At 45.3% G+C, this 15,367-nt stretch overlaps 1 protein-coding gene across 1 annotated transcript; it reads left to right on the top strand.

The window, feature by feature from the left end:
• The first annotated feature begins 2,169 nt into the window (after window positions 1–2,169).
• ITM2A (integral membrane protein 2A) lies at window positions 2,170–13,131 on the top strand. The gene is made up of 6 exons (XM_074834830.1): window positions 2,170–2,337; window positions 6,271–6,402; window positions 6,627–6,815; window positions 8,237–8,347; window positions 9,453–9,603; window positions 12,040–13,131. Exons 1-6 carry the CDS (start codon window positions 2,254–2,256, stop codon window positions 12,126–12,128), a joined length of 756 nt encoding a protein of 251 aa, XP_074690931.1. The 5' UTR covers window positions 2,170–2,253; the 3' UTR covers window positions 12,129–13,131.
• The last annotated feature ends 2,236 nt before the right edge of the window (window positions 13,132–15,367 follow it).

A 15,367-nucleotide genomic window follows, 5' to 3' on the forward strand; every position in this document is an offset into this window, starting at 1 on the left:
GCTGGTTTCTTGGTAAAATGAGGTAAAAGCGTTTTCTGTTGCTAGACAAAGTCAGGTTAAATAGACGTAAAAGACTTTGTTCTTCTCTGACTGAAGTTAAAGTCAGAATTCTTATTAACATGAAAGGGAGCAATATCAAACCTGTGATCTTGAACGGAAATAACAGTGGCATTGCCTCTGTAGAATAGGAACGTGCTTTGAATGCTGGAATACATGCTGCATTTTGTTTATACTTAGAGGAATTACTTATTGCAATATTTGCATAGTGTTCAGTTCTGTTTAATTACAGCTGTCTGCGAGGAAGAGTTCAATGGTGTAGGCACCAGATTCAAACCAGATTTCTTTCTAGAGCCGTAAAGTCAAATTCCAGTGAGACGGACGCAGACTTTTATCTGTATGAAGGAGAAGATCATTTCAGACAGTCTAATACATGAAGCCTTTTCTTCTTCTCCCCCTTTGGAGACATTAAATGAATGGAGATGTCTGTCTCCTTGGTTGTTGAAGATCCCTGAGGCCGTATTTCACGAGGGAAGGGAGGCAGCTTGACTAAAAATATCCCCATCCCTGTGCCATACCGAATGTGGCCCAGAGATGCCTCCTTTACACCAGTGATGGACTCCCAGTGTAAAATACCAAGTATTAGACATATGTGTGATTGTCTGCACGAATAGTGCACGAAGCTAAAAGGAAAGAAAATGATTGCTGTGGAGGCAGGCTCGAGAAATGTTGCAATGGACGCTCCTGCTGCCGCTCGCTGCTGTCCCCTCACCACCACAGTCAGCCTCTCCCAGATTTCAGGCTGGTTTTAGGTCTTTTCAGGCAGGAGTTTGGTCCCTGCTGTTGCCCGTGAAGCTCCCTGTGCAGCCACGGAGCTGTGTAGCCTCTAACAGCAACAGCCACGGTGTTTCTAGAAAGCTCCAGGAGAATTAAGGCTGCTCCAGCAAGGCCTGTGCCAGGGCTTGGTGCGGCGGGCATGGCCTCAGCGCCGAGGACAGGCAGCGGTGGTCTTGCCCAGCCGATCCCACACCAAAGTGCTCAAAGCACCCGATCGCTTCTTGCAGGGTGCCGTCCTCCACACCAACATGAGGAGAAAAGGAAGTTTCGGTCCTCCCAAGGCATTTCTGCACTTCGACCACAACAACCCCCAGCAGCGCTACGGGCTTGGGGAGGAGTGGCTGGAGAGCTGCCAGTCAGAGAGGGACCTGGGGCGGTTGATTGATTGATAATGAGCCAGCAGTGTGCCCAGGTGGCCAAGAAGGCCAATGGCATCCTGGCTTGTATCAGCACTAGCATGGCCAGCAGGGACAGGGAAGGGATCTCACCCCTGTGCTCAGCACTGGTGAGGCTGCACCTCGATGAGTGGGTTCAGTTTTGGGCCCCTCACTCCAAAAAGGCCATTGAATGACTCGAGCGTGTCCAGAGAAGGGCAACGGAGCTGGTGCAGGGTCTGGAGCACAGGTCTGATGGGGAGCGGCTGAGGGAACTGGGGGGGTTTAGTCTGGAGAAGAGGAGGCTGAGGGGAGACCTCATGGCCCTCTACAACTCCCTGAAAGGAGGGTGCAGAGAGGGGGGATGAGTCTCTTGAGCCAAGGAACCAGCGCCAGGACAAGAGGGAATGGCCTCAAGCTGCGCCAGGGCAGGGTCAGACTGGCTCTTAGGAAGGATTTCTTTGCAGAAGGGGTTGTTGGGCGTTGGAATGGGCTGCCCAGGGCAGGGGGGGAGTCCCCATCCCTGGAGGGGTTGAAGAGTCGGGTTGACCCAGCGCTGAGGGATCTGGTGGAGTTGAGAACGGTCAGTGTGAGGTTCATGGTTGGACTGGAGGAGCTTCAAGGGCTTTTCCAACCGAGATGATTCTGGGATTCTGTTTAAGACACGCTCCCTTTCGGGGCCAAGCGCTCTGCCCACTGTAACGGCGCCTGGGCGTCATTAAACCTCCCATCCAGCATCACTTTCTGAGGGGATGCAGGAGGTTTGCAGGGCCGAGGTGGAAGGTGGGGACCCTGCTCCATGTCCCCACAGCGTGACCGCCGTCGCACCTTTCCCGCCTCTCCCGCCCTCGGGGTGAGCGCGGCGGGTGAGCCGCCCGGTCTGCAGGGGGCGCGCCGCCCTCCTCCCGCCCTGCCCGAGGAGGGGCGGTGCTCGGCATTGGCCCGCCCCCAGCGCGGGGTGGGGGGCGTGGCCAGCCCCCGGTGGCTCCGCCCCGCCGGTCCGAGGCTCCTCAGCGGCGAGGCGGCGGTGCGCAGGAGCGGCAAGATGGTGAAGATCGCCTTCAACTCGCCCTTCGCCCAGAAGGACGAGCCTAAGAAGGAGGCGGCCGAGGCCCTGGTGGCCGACAAGGTGCGGGGAGCGGGGTGTCTCCGCTGCCGGGCTGCGGCGGGAGGAGCGGGGCCGAGGGGACGGCGGCGGGGGCAGGAGGAGGTGGAAGCCGCCGCCATCTTCTCGCAGCGGCTGCGGGCCGGGGGAAGGCAGCTGGCAGCCCGCCGAGCCTCTGGCGTGCCTGGTGGCCGCCGTACCGCTCCCCCCGGCCCTGGGGCAGCGTTCCAGAGTGGGGGCGATCGCTCTGCGGGTTGCCCCGGGGAGTGGGGGTTTGCGGGGCTGGGGTGGGGGGGGTCGCTCCCCTCAGGGCGGTGCGGGGCTGGGAGGGCCCGGCCGCGCCGCTGCAGCGGTTTGCGGTTCCCTCCCCACAGCCGTTCCGCCAGCCCGGCTGCCGCTGGGGAGGCCCCGGGCCGTGCCGAGCTGCGGGCTGGCTTGACATACCCGGGACAGCTTCGGGCCCGCACGCCGCGGGCAGGCCCGGTTGTTTATCTCGCAGTTGGGCCCGTGCCAGGGCCGTGCTTCCTGACGGGGTTTTAAACCTTCGTAGCTCGCAGGCGGGTGAGTCCCGCGCCCTGGCGAGCTCCCCGGGGCTCGGCTCCGTCCCGGCCAGCCCGGGGAAGGGCGCAGGGAAAGCGCCGTGCTCTCGGCGGTAGGATGGTCCCCCCAGGAGAGAGCAGGCTTCCAGCAGCGCCTTCCGGGCGAACAAAGTGGGTTAGGGCTCATCCTCCGCTCGCTGCTGCTCCGAAACCATCGTAGGCAGCGAGTTGGAGAGCAGCGCTGTGGTGAGGTGTCTGGGCTTCTGTTATGTCTAGCTTAAATTAAGAAACTTGCCATAAAGGGTTTTAAATAGAAACCCAGGCAAGTACTCTGTGGTTGGCTTTTCCTTCCTAACGAGGTGCTGTGTCGCTGACTTAAATTGAACTTTCCAAATCTGTGGGAGACTTTATTTTGAAGATGTCCTGCTTACCTGCTGATGTTTTTAGTCAGGTGAAGGTCAGCGTCTAGGTAAATAAATCAGTAGCTCTAGAGGAGGAATATGGGATGGACCTAGTTTATTTGTAATCAGGAAGTGGGACTATTAAAAAAACAAAAACACCTGTGGACTTGGACTCTAGTGCCTTTTTTTTTCCCCCCTTTGAAGCTGTAATCAGGAAAGCAGCTTGCCTTCCAGCCTACAGAGCCTCTGCCTCTCCTGAAATAGCCTCCCTTTAAAAGTAGAAGTGGTGCAGAGTGGTGTTACTGTTCAGTGGGCTCTTCTGAGCTGTAGGAGTTGTATGTGTGCACAGTTAATACAGTAGCACTGAACTACTAGATCCAAAGGAGGGGGAGAAGGTAATGAAACGGTGTAGATAAATGACTAATTTAAATTTTGAAAATGTCATTAGACTAGCCAGTTCCTTGTCAGACAAACTCATCACCTACTCCTGAGGCAGCTTGTTATACATATTTTAAATGGCCCTGTACCATGCCAGTTCTGAGCATAATAGTTCTAATACACGCTTACACCCTTTCTTCTCCTTTCGTGGTAGTGGCTCTTCTCAATTTAGAAGCTACACACACTGTTTAGTTATACCTGTCACGATATTCCCTGTGTTTGTACATGTGTACGTGGGTTTTTAACATCACTTCACTCTGACTTCAGGGCTTAGAGTTGCGTGTAAACATCAAGTTCACAATTTTACTCCAAGACAAACTTGTTCTAGTGCTTGTTAATGTCTCCTTTTCCTGGAATATTTGTGCAGAGCAAACAAGCCTAATGGCTAATGTTGGCTGAAACAGCGCAATAAAGTCCCCTAGAATATCTGCACAAAGCACTTGAGCTTGCAGGATATTCTCCCTGCAGATTCTTTGGAGCTGACTGTGTCAACAGTGTCTCTTCAGCTAGCTGCAGATGTTAGCACAAGTGATTTTTCTTCTCCTCTCCTAGTTTGCTTTGCTTGTTACTGCACAGCTTAGAACTGCATTTTCTTTGCCATTTTTTTTTTTATGACTTTTTATTATTTTTTGCAGAGGCTCTGTAACCTACTGGAGAAAAGTCTTGGTATTGTGTTCTCTTAGCAGCTCTTCTGAGATTCAGGGTGCCTGCATTGCTTCTTAATATGATAAATATCTTTGATTTGTTTGAAATATGTGTAGTGCAAGCGTAGCTAATAACATGTCGACATCATCCAAGCACTAGGACGTCTGTAGTGCCAAAAACTGCTGCAGACTGTTCTGTTTAAGTAATGATAAGCTAGATGAGTGAAAGGGCTCAAACCAGTGAATTTCTGATTAAGTCTAAACTGTGATGAGTAACTTATTGAAAGGTGTAGATGAAGGTGGCAGAATATGAAGAGAATAGAATTAGTCTTGATCTTCAAAGCCAGTTAACTCTGAAAGATGATTTTCACATAATGTCATATAAACGTGGCATAATTCTGACTTGAAACTAGGTGGTTTGATCTGGGGTTTTTTTTAACAAATGCTTAACTAGCCAGTTGTAGCAGCTTATGTCTTGCTGAACCAACATTTTTCTGTTTGGAGGATGCGAGAGTGGAATGTAGGAGTATTGACTTTCACAAAACAGCTTGTTTTTTGTTTCAGTACTTGCATAGTTGATGCGTTTGACTTTTATGCTGCTATATCTTGCTGAGCACGGAAATATGTGCAGCCTTTGTAATAATACTGTGGCTTGTGATCAGAGGTTCACTTAAATATATTGTGATCTCCAGGAGTGCAAATAGTGGGACTCAGATAAAGAAAGACCACGGAAGCTGCTGTGCTCAATCTAGCTACTGACTCTAGGAGCAACATGAAGGAAAACATACTTTGCTGCAAAATCCGATTTTTCTTCCTGACCGGTATGAAGAGCAGGTCTTGAAAGTGAGGTGCTAAATACCGGAGTCATGAATCATTAAAGGGACATACCTGACCAAATATATAGATTAGCTAAACATTTGGGGTTGGGTTTAGTTTTTTTTCTTCTTGAACGACCCAAAACCAGCGTGTATTTGCCCAAAGGGAATGTCTCTTCTGGTTGTTGACAGTACTTTTGCTGTTCTCCTCTCAACTTGGCTTGTGCGAGCCTTTCACCTGGAAGTCTGGAAAGGCCCTGAAAGAACTCTTGAACTTGCCATTCAGACACTGTCACTGACTTTGCAATCAGTATTACACAACTCATCACTGTCTGGTTTCCTTTGGATGCAGCCATCTTCTGTTTGAGAGAACATTGGGTGGGGAAAACAAGTCACTGAACTAAAGAGATAAGTTTTAGGCTGCTAGAAACAAAACTGCTCTGGGAGTTGGGTGGAAGGAATAGCGTTTTGAAGCAGCAACATAGGATGTGCCACAGGGACTTGTTTTTATTTGGCATAATTTGAAGCTGCGTTTAAGCTGACGAGTGGTTCTCTTTCATAGTGGAGTTCACTTGTGCATATTATAACTTCTAAAGCCTGCATGTTTGACTCGTGTCAGATGCCTGTTCCTGAGCTATTAGACAAAGTTGCATTTTTAGCTTTTTCTGTTAGTCCAGCTTTGTAAGGAGGAGTAATGTTATCTTAATCCAGCTGATAGCAAGAGGAGGATAGGAAATAAGCTTTTGGGAAAAGGCCTGAAAACACTGTGTACCTTACAATGACCTTGCTCTACAAATCTCGCTCTCCTTGTACTGTATCATGGCTGCAGCGCTGTATCTTTTGTTGCAGTTATTTAAATTTCTTACACCTCAAATAGTTCCTGGATAAGGGCTTGTCTAGAAAGCGTCCTACAACTAAGAAAATACCCTTTTCCGGTGCTGTTTGATGCAGTAGTATTTCATGTAAGTGTTTTCTTATTATGTGATTCTTGACTGACAATTCTCACTGCACACCTAGAAGAAGTAGAAAATGGTGGGTCAAACTGAAGCACTAAAATCCAGTTTACTTGGAATTCAGAGCGCCTACACTTTTGTAAGTTGTCATCCCTCTTTACTTAAAGGATCCAGAAGTTGCCACACATGGAGGTGAAAACTCATCTGGAAGATGTCTCTTGACTCTGCTGGGTCTAGCGTTCATCTTGGCAGGAGTTGTTGTCGGTGGAGCCTGCATCTACAAGTACTTCATGCCTAAGGTAATGTGAAAGTTCTTTTTTTAAGCATCACTGAATAAAAAGTGTAATTATAAATGGATTACCACTATAATAGAAAACCTTCATCAGCTGGGACATGAAGACTGCTATGTCCTTTATAAAAGCGCCGTGTGACAGCCCTGTGCTTTGTCATAGCATAAGTGTTAGAAATACAGTTTTAAAGCACCATTGGCTATAAAAATAACTAGCCTTGCTCTTATTTTCAGCATAAGGTGTACCGTGGTGAAATGTGTTACTTTGAAAATGAAAATCGTGATCGTGCGGTAGAACCTTATTTCCTTCCTATTGCTGAGGAAGCTGACATTCGAGAGGATGATAACATAGCCATCATCGATGTGCCCGTTCCAAAGTTCTCGGACAGTGATCCAGCAGCGATCGTTCATGACTTTGATAGGGTGAGTATATGTGAAGTGATAAGAGATAACTAGTCTTGTTGCCCACTGGGAAACTGTGGAGCGGATGGTAATCGCAACAGCTCCAGGGTTTTCGCTCTTGAGGCCTTTCAAGCTTACTCTCAGTGCAGGCTTCTCTTTGGGGAGGCGTTTGTGTGGGAAATCTGACCCTTTTAACTCTATAATAGTAGATTTCACTTCTGCGAGGGAGGAGTGTTAGAAGAATGTTAGAGGAGTTCATCCCCACAGCGACTCTAGCTGGATCATTTCTCAGAGCAAGGCACCTCTGTGCTGTTCAGCTTTAAATACTGGGGCCCTTAGGGTGTCTGAAAGTGACACTTGCTCTTTGGTCAAGAATCCTGTGTAAATGAAAGCAAGGGATGAAGGCACTGTAAATGTAAGTTAAGAAATGGGGAAACTGAGGGTTCCATCTGAGATTCTGCCAAACTGTTACAGCAAAATGTAGAATTCCAGGCAAGTGTGGGCTTTGGATAAGTGAATTGAAAAAATCACTTAGTGGCTGAAACCTCGAACTTGAATATGCTGGGTTAGTTGCATGTAGTTTCTCTAAAGCAAAGACAAGAGGGTGGTTTTAATTTGACTTTTTTATTAAAGTTGCATTGATAGTATCAACAGTTATCCTTACTCAGCTGTAAAAGCTCTTGTAGGTGGTTTGTAAATCAGACCTTGGCAGTGCAGGTATAATCACGGTAAAGACACTAGAACTGACCTCTACGGGAGCAGGGAATGCCACGCAGCCGAGCTGTGCCACCTGTGTTCGCAGTATCGGTGGCTTTTATCTGTGTTGCCTTGACAGAATCTTGGCTATAACTTAAAGGATTCAGGCAACTGAAGAACTTGGGTTGATTCTGGCGAAGTGCTGTGCACAACGTAATAAATAATATATTATAAAATATATAACATACACTAAGAAAACATAATAAAAACAAGTTGGTATGTTGATAATTTTAGTCTCTGCAGTTCTTGTGCTCGGTAATGCTGATGTGACTTTCTAGAGACTAATACTTTTTCTGAAGAACTATTTACAGGAAATAATGGCTTATCAGCAGTTGGATACCTTCTGTTTATTCTGCGCTTAATTGGACGCCTTCAGTTATGAGAGCATACTCCCAAATACTTTCTCTGTATTAATACAAACTGTACTCATTTAGAATTATGACAGAAACTGCCTTTATAGTCAGCTCTCACTTTTGTACAGAAGTTGTCATGTAAACCATAGCTATAAACACTTTGCCAAAGTGGCAATAGCTGAGTTCTTACACTAGACAGTTCCTGAATGTGTTGCTTTGATATGAGCTATGCACAATCTCCAGCTTCTTGAGCCTCCTCCTTAGTTCTTGTAGAACTGTGTTCTAATAATCAAAGGCCACGCTTAATTATTTGAAAACTTGTTTTCAAAACAGCTTTTGACAGCGTATCTTGACTTGCAACTGGGTAACTGCTACGTGATTCCACTGAACACATCCATAGTTATGCCGCCGAGAAATTTGATGGATCTCTTCGCAAAGCTGGCGGTACGTGGAAACTTTGCTGTTTAGTTGTGCTGACAAGATCACTTTTGATACGAATGCTGGGTGTTGCTCCTGGACGGCAGTCTCTTACTAGAACAGTCCTCCTGCCATCAAAGTACATAATCCCCCTGGCTCAGTCACTGCACTGAAGTTAAGGCCAGCTGTCAGTGTATATTATGTTGAGTAGATTCATGCTTAATGCTCTTATTAATACCTAGCTTTATGAAAGCTGAAAGCAACTAGCAAATAAGGTTAAATTTAGGTATTATAAAGGAATTTGATAAAGCTCCAAATACCATTGAAAGCCGAAACCTGAAAGTTACTACCGGAAAGCTCACTTGCCCTGTGAGAGCTTTAATGAAAGGAACAATGTTACCTTGTTCTTCTGTTTTATTGGCACTGTAATTACGAGCTCACCACAAGCACTTTGACTCTTCAGTGACTAAAACTGGTATTTTTCCAAGATGACTTATGGATCAAGTTGATAGTAGCTTGCTGCTACTTCCAGACTAAACGCGATACTGAGCTATCATGTGTCAAATGTGCTTTCAAAAAAGCCATTGACTCCTTTGCACCTAGTGCTGGAGGCCACCTGATCTAGCTTGGCTTGTTTCATTTTCTTAACCTGCAGGAAGACGAGCTTTAAGTGTGTCACCCTGTCCCCGTGTTTAGGAGTCGGTCATGAGGGGTGAAGTGCTGTGATCTTTTAGGTGAAGACCTTACTTCTGTAGGTGGCATTGCTTTTTTATATTCAAAATATACTGCTGCAAACATGGAAATTTTTGTAATACTTTTTTTTTCTCCTAACTGCAAACTTCCTGCTGCATATGAATAAACCTGCACAGGTTCTAGTTATGTTTGCTTCATGTGAGACCAGCAATGTGAAGGTTAACTGTGCTTTGTTTGGATGTAACTGCAACTTTTGAAATAGCCTTTGTCAGTTTTTAACCTCTCTGGTATGCAGCTGTTCAAGACTAGCATATCTTAGTATTAAAAAAAAGCTGAAATCTAGCACATGAAGCACTTCAAGAGCCAAGAATAAAATTTAGTGATGTTGCCCATTGTTAGCAGAATACTGTGTCTTAAGGATTTTTTTTTTCTCTTTTAGACTGGCTCTTACTTGCCTCAGACTTACCTAGTCCGTGAAGAAATGGTGGTTACAGAGGAGATAGATAATGTGTCTGATTTGGGTATCTTCATCTACCAACTCTGTGTTGGAAAAGAGACATTCAGACTTCAGCGCAGAGACCAGATAACGGGTAAGTTCCCTTCGGTAAAAAAACAAATCTATTGTTTGAGTAGGAAAAGGGTAAATACTTAAACCTTCTGAGTTTTTAGACTTGGAAATATGAGTGTTCAACATGAGCTGAAACTCCTCATAGAACTGATGGGTATTTTCCCCTAGTTTCAAGTATGTATCTGAAGTTTCATTTGAATGTGGTGAGAGAGTTTCACTTAACGGAATTTAGAGGTTTGAACTTAAGCCTATTTCTGTTCCATCTTTTGGTTGAAGTTGTAAGTTAGTTTGGCACCAAAATTCAGATGGATTCATCTGATCATGTAAGTCTCTGTAGGTGCAGCTTAATCTGTCGCTGTCCTGTCTAAAATGGGGTTACAGGAGCACCAAGTAAAAGCATTATCTTTGGTTCACTTGCTCTGAAAAGAAAAATAAAATAACTGAACAACTAGCTCCGGACATCCCAGACTTCCTCTCTGAAAGAGGAAGAACACTTCATCGGAACTTCTGAGCTCTCTTTCTTTATTGCTTGTCTCCTCGCGCCACCCCCCTGCCATTCTGTGAAAAGGATTGAATTTGAGGTGGCGGTGGTTTGGCGTGCTGGAAGGAGGCCTGGAGTACAGAAATCTGGTGCCACGAATTTTAGTTCACTGTAGTTCTCAAAGCGTTTCATAGTTTGCTGCTCTCACCAAACACACAGCGAACTGATCCTTTGTCAGTTAGAGCCTTGCAAAATGCAAATGTTTGGCTTGTCAGAGCTCTCTGCTTTAGTTTTCCTGCCAAGCTTTTAGGCAAGAGTTTCCTGAGCCCAGTTACAGTTTGCAGCATCAAGAGCCGCATCTGCTGTTTGCTAGAGACTAGATCTTGTTACTGGATGGAAAGCTCTGGATGTGGGAGCATCAAACGGCTCCTGTGTAGCTACCAGTGCAGGGCATGTGAGGAAACAGTAAATGTTGCCGTGATGGGAGGGAGAGGCATGTACGTGGCTCATAGCTGTTGCGAAGATGATTTTGTGAACAAGTCTAAATTGCCTGCTGCTGTGCCTGAAGACCGTAGCTTACAGACAACACTGCAAAGTGCTCATGGTGTTTCCTTAAATCATCTTGCTAGAGCATATTGTTGACAGCTTTGCTGCGTGGTAAAAGTCTTCTGCAGAATGCTTGCATAAAAAGATGCTAGTAAATGAATAATGCTTCCTGGCCCAGTGTCTGTTCTGTAACTAACCTTGGTTGCCCTTGTTGGGGAGGGAGATCTAGTCAAATGGAAGACTGCTGCCGAGGAGAAGATTGTTCAGGGACGAGGCTTGTCTTGCCTTCCAGATTGAATTTCTAGCATGCCTTCTGTGTACAAGCCATGCACGTATAAATAATGAGACTGAAATGGATAAACTCCTGTAACTTCTGTGGAGAAGTCTTCTCATCTAGCTGGTGCTGCATGGGCTCTCAGATTTTTGTAGAGTTGATGCGTTCATCTGTTAGATCAAACTGACCTCGGGTCCTGCGGCAGTTGAGAAACCAGACAGCTCATCCTGACTGTGCAGTTACAGACCCAGTTAGGCATCAGCTTGGCTTGTACAGGCCCTGAGATGGAGATGAATGGAAGCACAGCCTTGATTTTAAGTGTTTATAAACTAAAGCAGAGCCCTGCTGGATTTGGCTTAAGAGCCAGTGCTTCTAGACTTCAGCAGATAGCTTCTCTTGCTTACTCTGAACAATTCTCTGCTTACTAAACAAGCTATAAATCTTTCTTCCCTAATTGTTGTGTACTGAAGTGCTTGAGTTGAACAGCTCATCTTTAATGGCAGAACTACTATATTCTTGTCTTGTAAAGACTCACAGCTGATACAGGTGAACTGCCTGTGTCAGAGCCAATGCTATCATGTCACAAAATAGAGAAAAATCACTTACTGAAGTTTTTCCTAACACCATTAAGATCATCAGCTGAGTGGCAAATCCTCACGGGGCTTTCTTGAAGGTGAAGACTGCTCTATAGAAGCACACTCTGTGTTAATGCATAGTGGCTGGGGGGGAAGTGCTGATAAAGAACTAGGGGGGTTTTCTGCACCCTTTCTGAGTTTTTAAACTTTCCCTATTATGTCAATCTGCTTTGCTTTTCTTTGTGGTTAGGAAGGGCTATGAGAAACTTTGCCATAAACAATCTATTTAGTGTTGTCTCATGTCACTAAAATGGTGGCAGGGATAGTAGAAAATAGCGCTTGCTTGCTTTGTCCCCTGTGTTGTGTGTGGCCCCCGCCTTGTTGTCACCATTCTGAAAATGTGGAGGTTTTCTGGTGGAAAACAAACTGATATCAGGCTCTGCTGGCCATTCACAGCTGTTGAAACACTGTGTACCAAATGATTGTATCTTGCTGCTGTTCATGATGATGCAAACCCTGTAAATACTTGCTGCTGGGTTCTAGATCTGCTTTACTTAGGCTCTCATCTTCTCTCTTCCTCAGGTCTGCAGAAACGTTCAGTGGAGAACTGTCACTCAATCAGACACTTTGAAAACTCTTTCGTTGTTGAAACAAAGATCTGTCAACAGTGAAAGGTGTTGGATGGGAGGTGACTAGTTCATTGAGAAGTCTGAGCGTTAGACATCGACTTCTTGAATTAAAATGTGCAGTGATAATCAAAAGCCTTATGCATTTTCTGTGTATTGCTTGTATTTCAAAAGACAACATCACCATTTCAGCTTTCTTTGATCCTTGGTATAACTTTTTAGTTGTCTCATGTAAAACTTAAATTTGAGTAAGGTTTTGGTTTTTTTTTTTCTTAGAAGGTTAATATCAGTTTATCTGTTGAATGTGTTTGATTTAGTGTAATCTGGGAATGGCAGAAAAATATATATATATATATATATAAAAATTGTTAACCAATTCCTTGGCTGGAACCAATTCTGTTCACCTTAACTTTCACAGAATGATTAATATTAATAATCTGTGGTTTGCACATCTTGTGTAGTTCTGTAGAATAGCTCTGCACATCGTATCCTGGCTAAAAAACCTTCTGATGCGTATCATTAAACGTTTCTTTTAACTACCATGTGTGAAGCATGTAAAATCCAATCTCAGTGATCATAAACCTTTAACACTACCCTGTTTCATTTTGTGCAATTACTGTATTGAATTCGTATGTATATTTGGAACCTTCCCCGAGCTTACGTTTAATTCTTCTACCTTTGTTTGGTTTTGTGGTATTTAGTTGTTAGATTCAGATAGAGTTGCTCTTAAAGCTTGTCAATATTTTTGGTTATGAATTGGTTTATCCTGTAACTTCCTATTTCAAGAACCTGTTCTGGTATAGCTCACTTGTGAATGTGACTGTAGTTGTAAACTCAAACTACTCTGGCTTATATAAACTTTTTAGATCAACTTTTTATGAGCAAGTAGCATTACTACTGCAGTCAGAGCATTGTTCCTTTTTTTTGAAAGCTGCGGTATAAAGATAACAAAGAGTTAGTGTCCTGCAGTTGATGAACTTGAGAGTTTTATTAAGGGACTTTATATTGGCATAAATTCTGCAACCCTATAATAAATGTTTCTGTAAAACTTTGGCGTTTGTGTGACTTCATGGCACTGGGAGCAGAGCGCGGTGCGCTGGTGTACGGCCTGTGTGGGGGAAGCGATGGGTATGGGCCTGTGGCAGCATGCGCTGCTCTTCCCTCTTCCCGCGCCTCTTTTTTTCAGCTTGTGAAGCTGAATTTCCTTTTCCTGCTGATGTGGAAATGCTTTCTGGTGCAAAACGAACCTGGGGAACAGAGGGGACATCTCGCTTCAAACTTGATCCCCCGCCCCAGGGCCGTTCCGGGTGATGTTTGCTGTAAGCTGTGTTCGCTGAGCAGAGTTCCTGGTGGTACCAGTCAGCTGTGGTATCACAGAGGAAGGATGCATTTTGTAATTCATCTGTTCGAGCAGTGGTGCTGATAAGGCTGCTGATTAAAGTTTGCTTGTCTCAGTGTATTTATGGCAGTGTTAACGAGAAGGCTCTTTAGCATATCATAATAGACCAAGGCAGCAGAGGGTTAATCAACAGCTTATTGTAATGCCTTTTGGCACTTAGCAGTGAGCTTTGCTGTGCTTTGGGCTCAGATCTTAAATTGAAATGTCTGTGAGTGGTTGCTCAGAGAGGTGAAGTGTGTGCTGAACCCTTCTGGCTTTCCTGGAAAGTAATTCAGGTTGTACAGCTGGCAGTAAACCACTAAGTAGGCTTTCTGCGTGCAGAACTAGGGAGGGAGAAGTGACCAGAGGAGGAGCTGCTCTCCAAAATTGTTTGTGAAACCGTGCAGAGGGAAGGAGCAGCCCCTGGGCAGGAGGGAATTCTGCTGCCTTGTCTTGGAAGCGAGCACAGTGCTTCTCCCAAGGCGTGTGGCGATGCGATGCCTGTCCCAAAACTAGAGCTTGGCTCTCAAATAGTGACTCTCAGAGTATTTAATTATGTCCTTAACTTTACTGAAGTAGAATGCTGTGGAAAACTTGTCATTGTCACCAGGTGTCAGGTATGCTTTACTGAAATGGGTCTGTGTTGCTGGGGGAAGTAGCTGCACTGTTTCTGCTACAGACTTGCAAAGGGGTTGGGCAAGTTACTGTCGTGGTCACCTCCTCCTCCTCCAGATTGAGTGAGGGTAACCGGGATGGGTTGGCTGTCTCATTTGTTTTGGTACTCTAAAGTGGAAAGGCTTGGAAATGCGTTAGTTGCAGAGAGCAAGAAGCATTTGCTCGCGGCACTGAGACTTAAGCTTATTAAAAATAAAAATTAAAAATTCTTCCAGCTTTGGGTGCCTGGGCAGCAGGTGGCTCTTGCTGTACAAGCCTTTAACCTGCCAGCTACCTTAAGGCATGTTAACAGGAGTGCTAGACACGCTTCCAGATAAGAGAAAACTGTTTCAGCCTACCTTTGGTAAAGATTTTCAAAGAAATGAAGTCAGTTCCTTAAGAGCTTATTAGATGTTCTCGGCAATATGCCAGGATACCCGAAGGAACAGACTGTTCTTACCTGCTTGGTGCTCTTGCATGGAGGAAGTGGCTGAAGTTTTGCTCACGCGTGTGGTGTGCAACGTGCAAGGCTTATTATCTGGACCCAGTGACTTTAGGCTGGGGGCGGGGGGCAGTCAGATCAAAGGATTTGCAGTTTTAACGCTGTTTGTATGAAAACAGCCGGTATTCCCGGCATCTTGCAACGCTGTGTCTCAGTTTGAGCAGCTCCCGTGTGGTAGGAAGCAGAAGGGAGGCTGCGAGTCAAAGCCACCCGTGTGCCAGTAGATGGCACAGGCAGCAAGCGTTTGGGTGGAAAGTGTGCGTAACTGGTAAAACCTCGGCGTATTTATTCTAAGATACGGGGTTTGGGGTATTTTGCCAAAATTAAACCTGAAAATGGTTTGATGAAAGCTTCCTCTAGGTGTGGTGTTCAGTGTCTTTGCTTAGTTTTTATTTCTAGTGAAGAATATTTTTATAATACAACTGTAACCTGTGTAAAACCCCATTAGATGTAAGACTGTGCTTCAAACAGGACTGTGGTAACTGAAGGGATAACATTGCCAAGATGAAAATGCAGACTTTTTTATCATAGTAGTTCCTGTTTATACATGTATTTACTGTAAAAGCAACCTGTGCACGGGATCATCAGCAGTATCTGTGCACTTGCTTATTGCCAAGTTCTCTTTACACCATCTTGCAGGTTGTTTTTCTGACACAGTATATTTAGATGTAAGTTTTAAACACCTTTATGAATGTTAAGCTGACAATCCAGTGCTCTGGATGATTCCTCTTCCAGCATTACATGTGAGGT

The sequence above is a fragment of the Strix aluco genome, chromosome 10, assembly GCF_031877795.1.
Source record: "Strix aluco isolate bStrAlu1 chromosome 10, bStrAlu1.hap1, whole genome shotgun sequence".
NCBI lineage: Eukaryota > Metazoa > Chordata > Aves > Strigiformes > Strigidae > Strix > Strix aluco.

What these genes read in the sequence shown, in the direction of transcription:
- ITM2A (XM_074834830.1), top strand. Translation starts at nt 2,254, where the DNA reads ATGGTGAAGATCGCCTTCAACTCGCCCTTCGCCCAGAAGGACGAGCCT. An exon ending in ACAAGTACTTCATGCCTAAG is followed by an intron (nt 6,403 to 6,626) that starts GTAATGTGAAAG and finishes TCTTATTTTCAG; the next exon opens with CATAAGGTGTACCGTGGTGA. An exon ending in ATCTCTTCGCAAAGCTGGCG is followed by an intron (nt 8,348 to 9,452) that starts GTACGTGGAAAC and finishes TTTCTCTTTTAG; the next exon opens with ACTGGCTCTTACTTGCCTCA.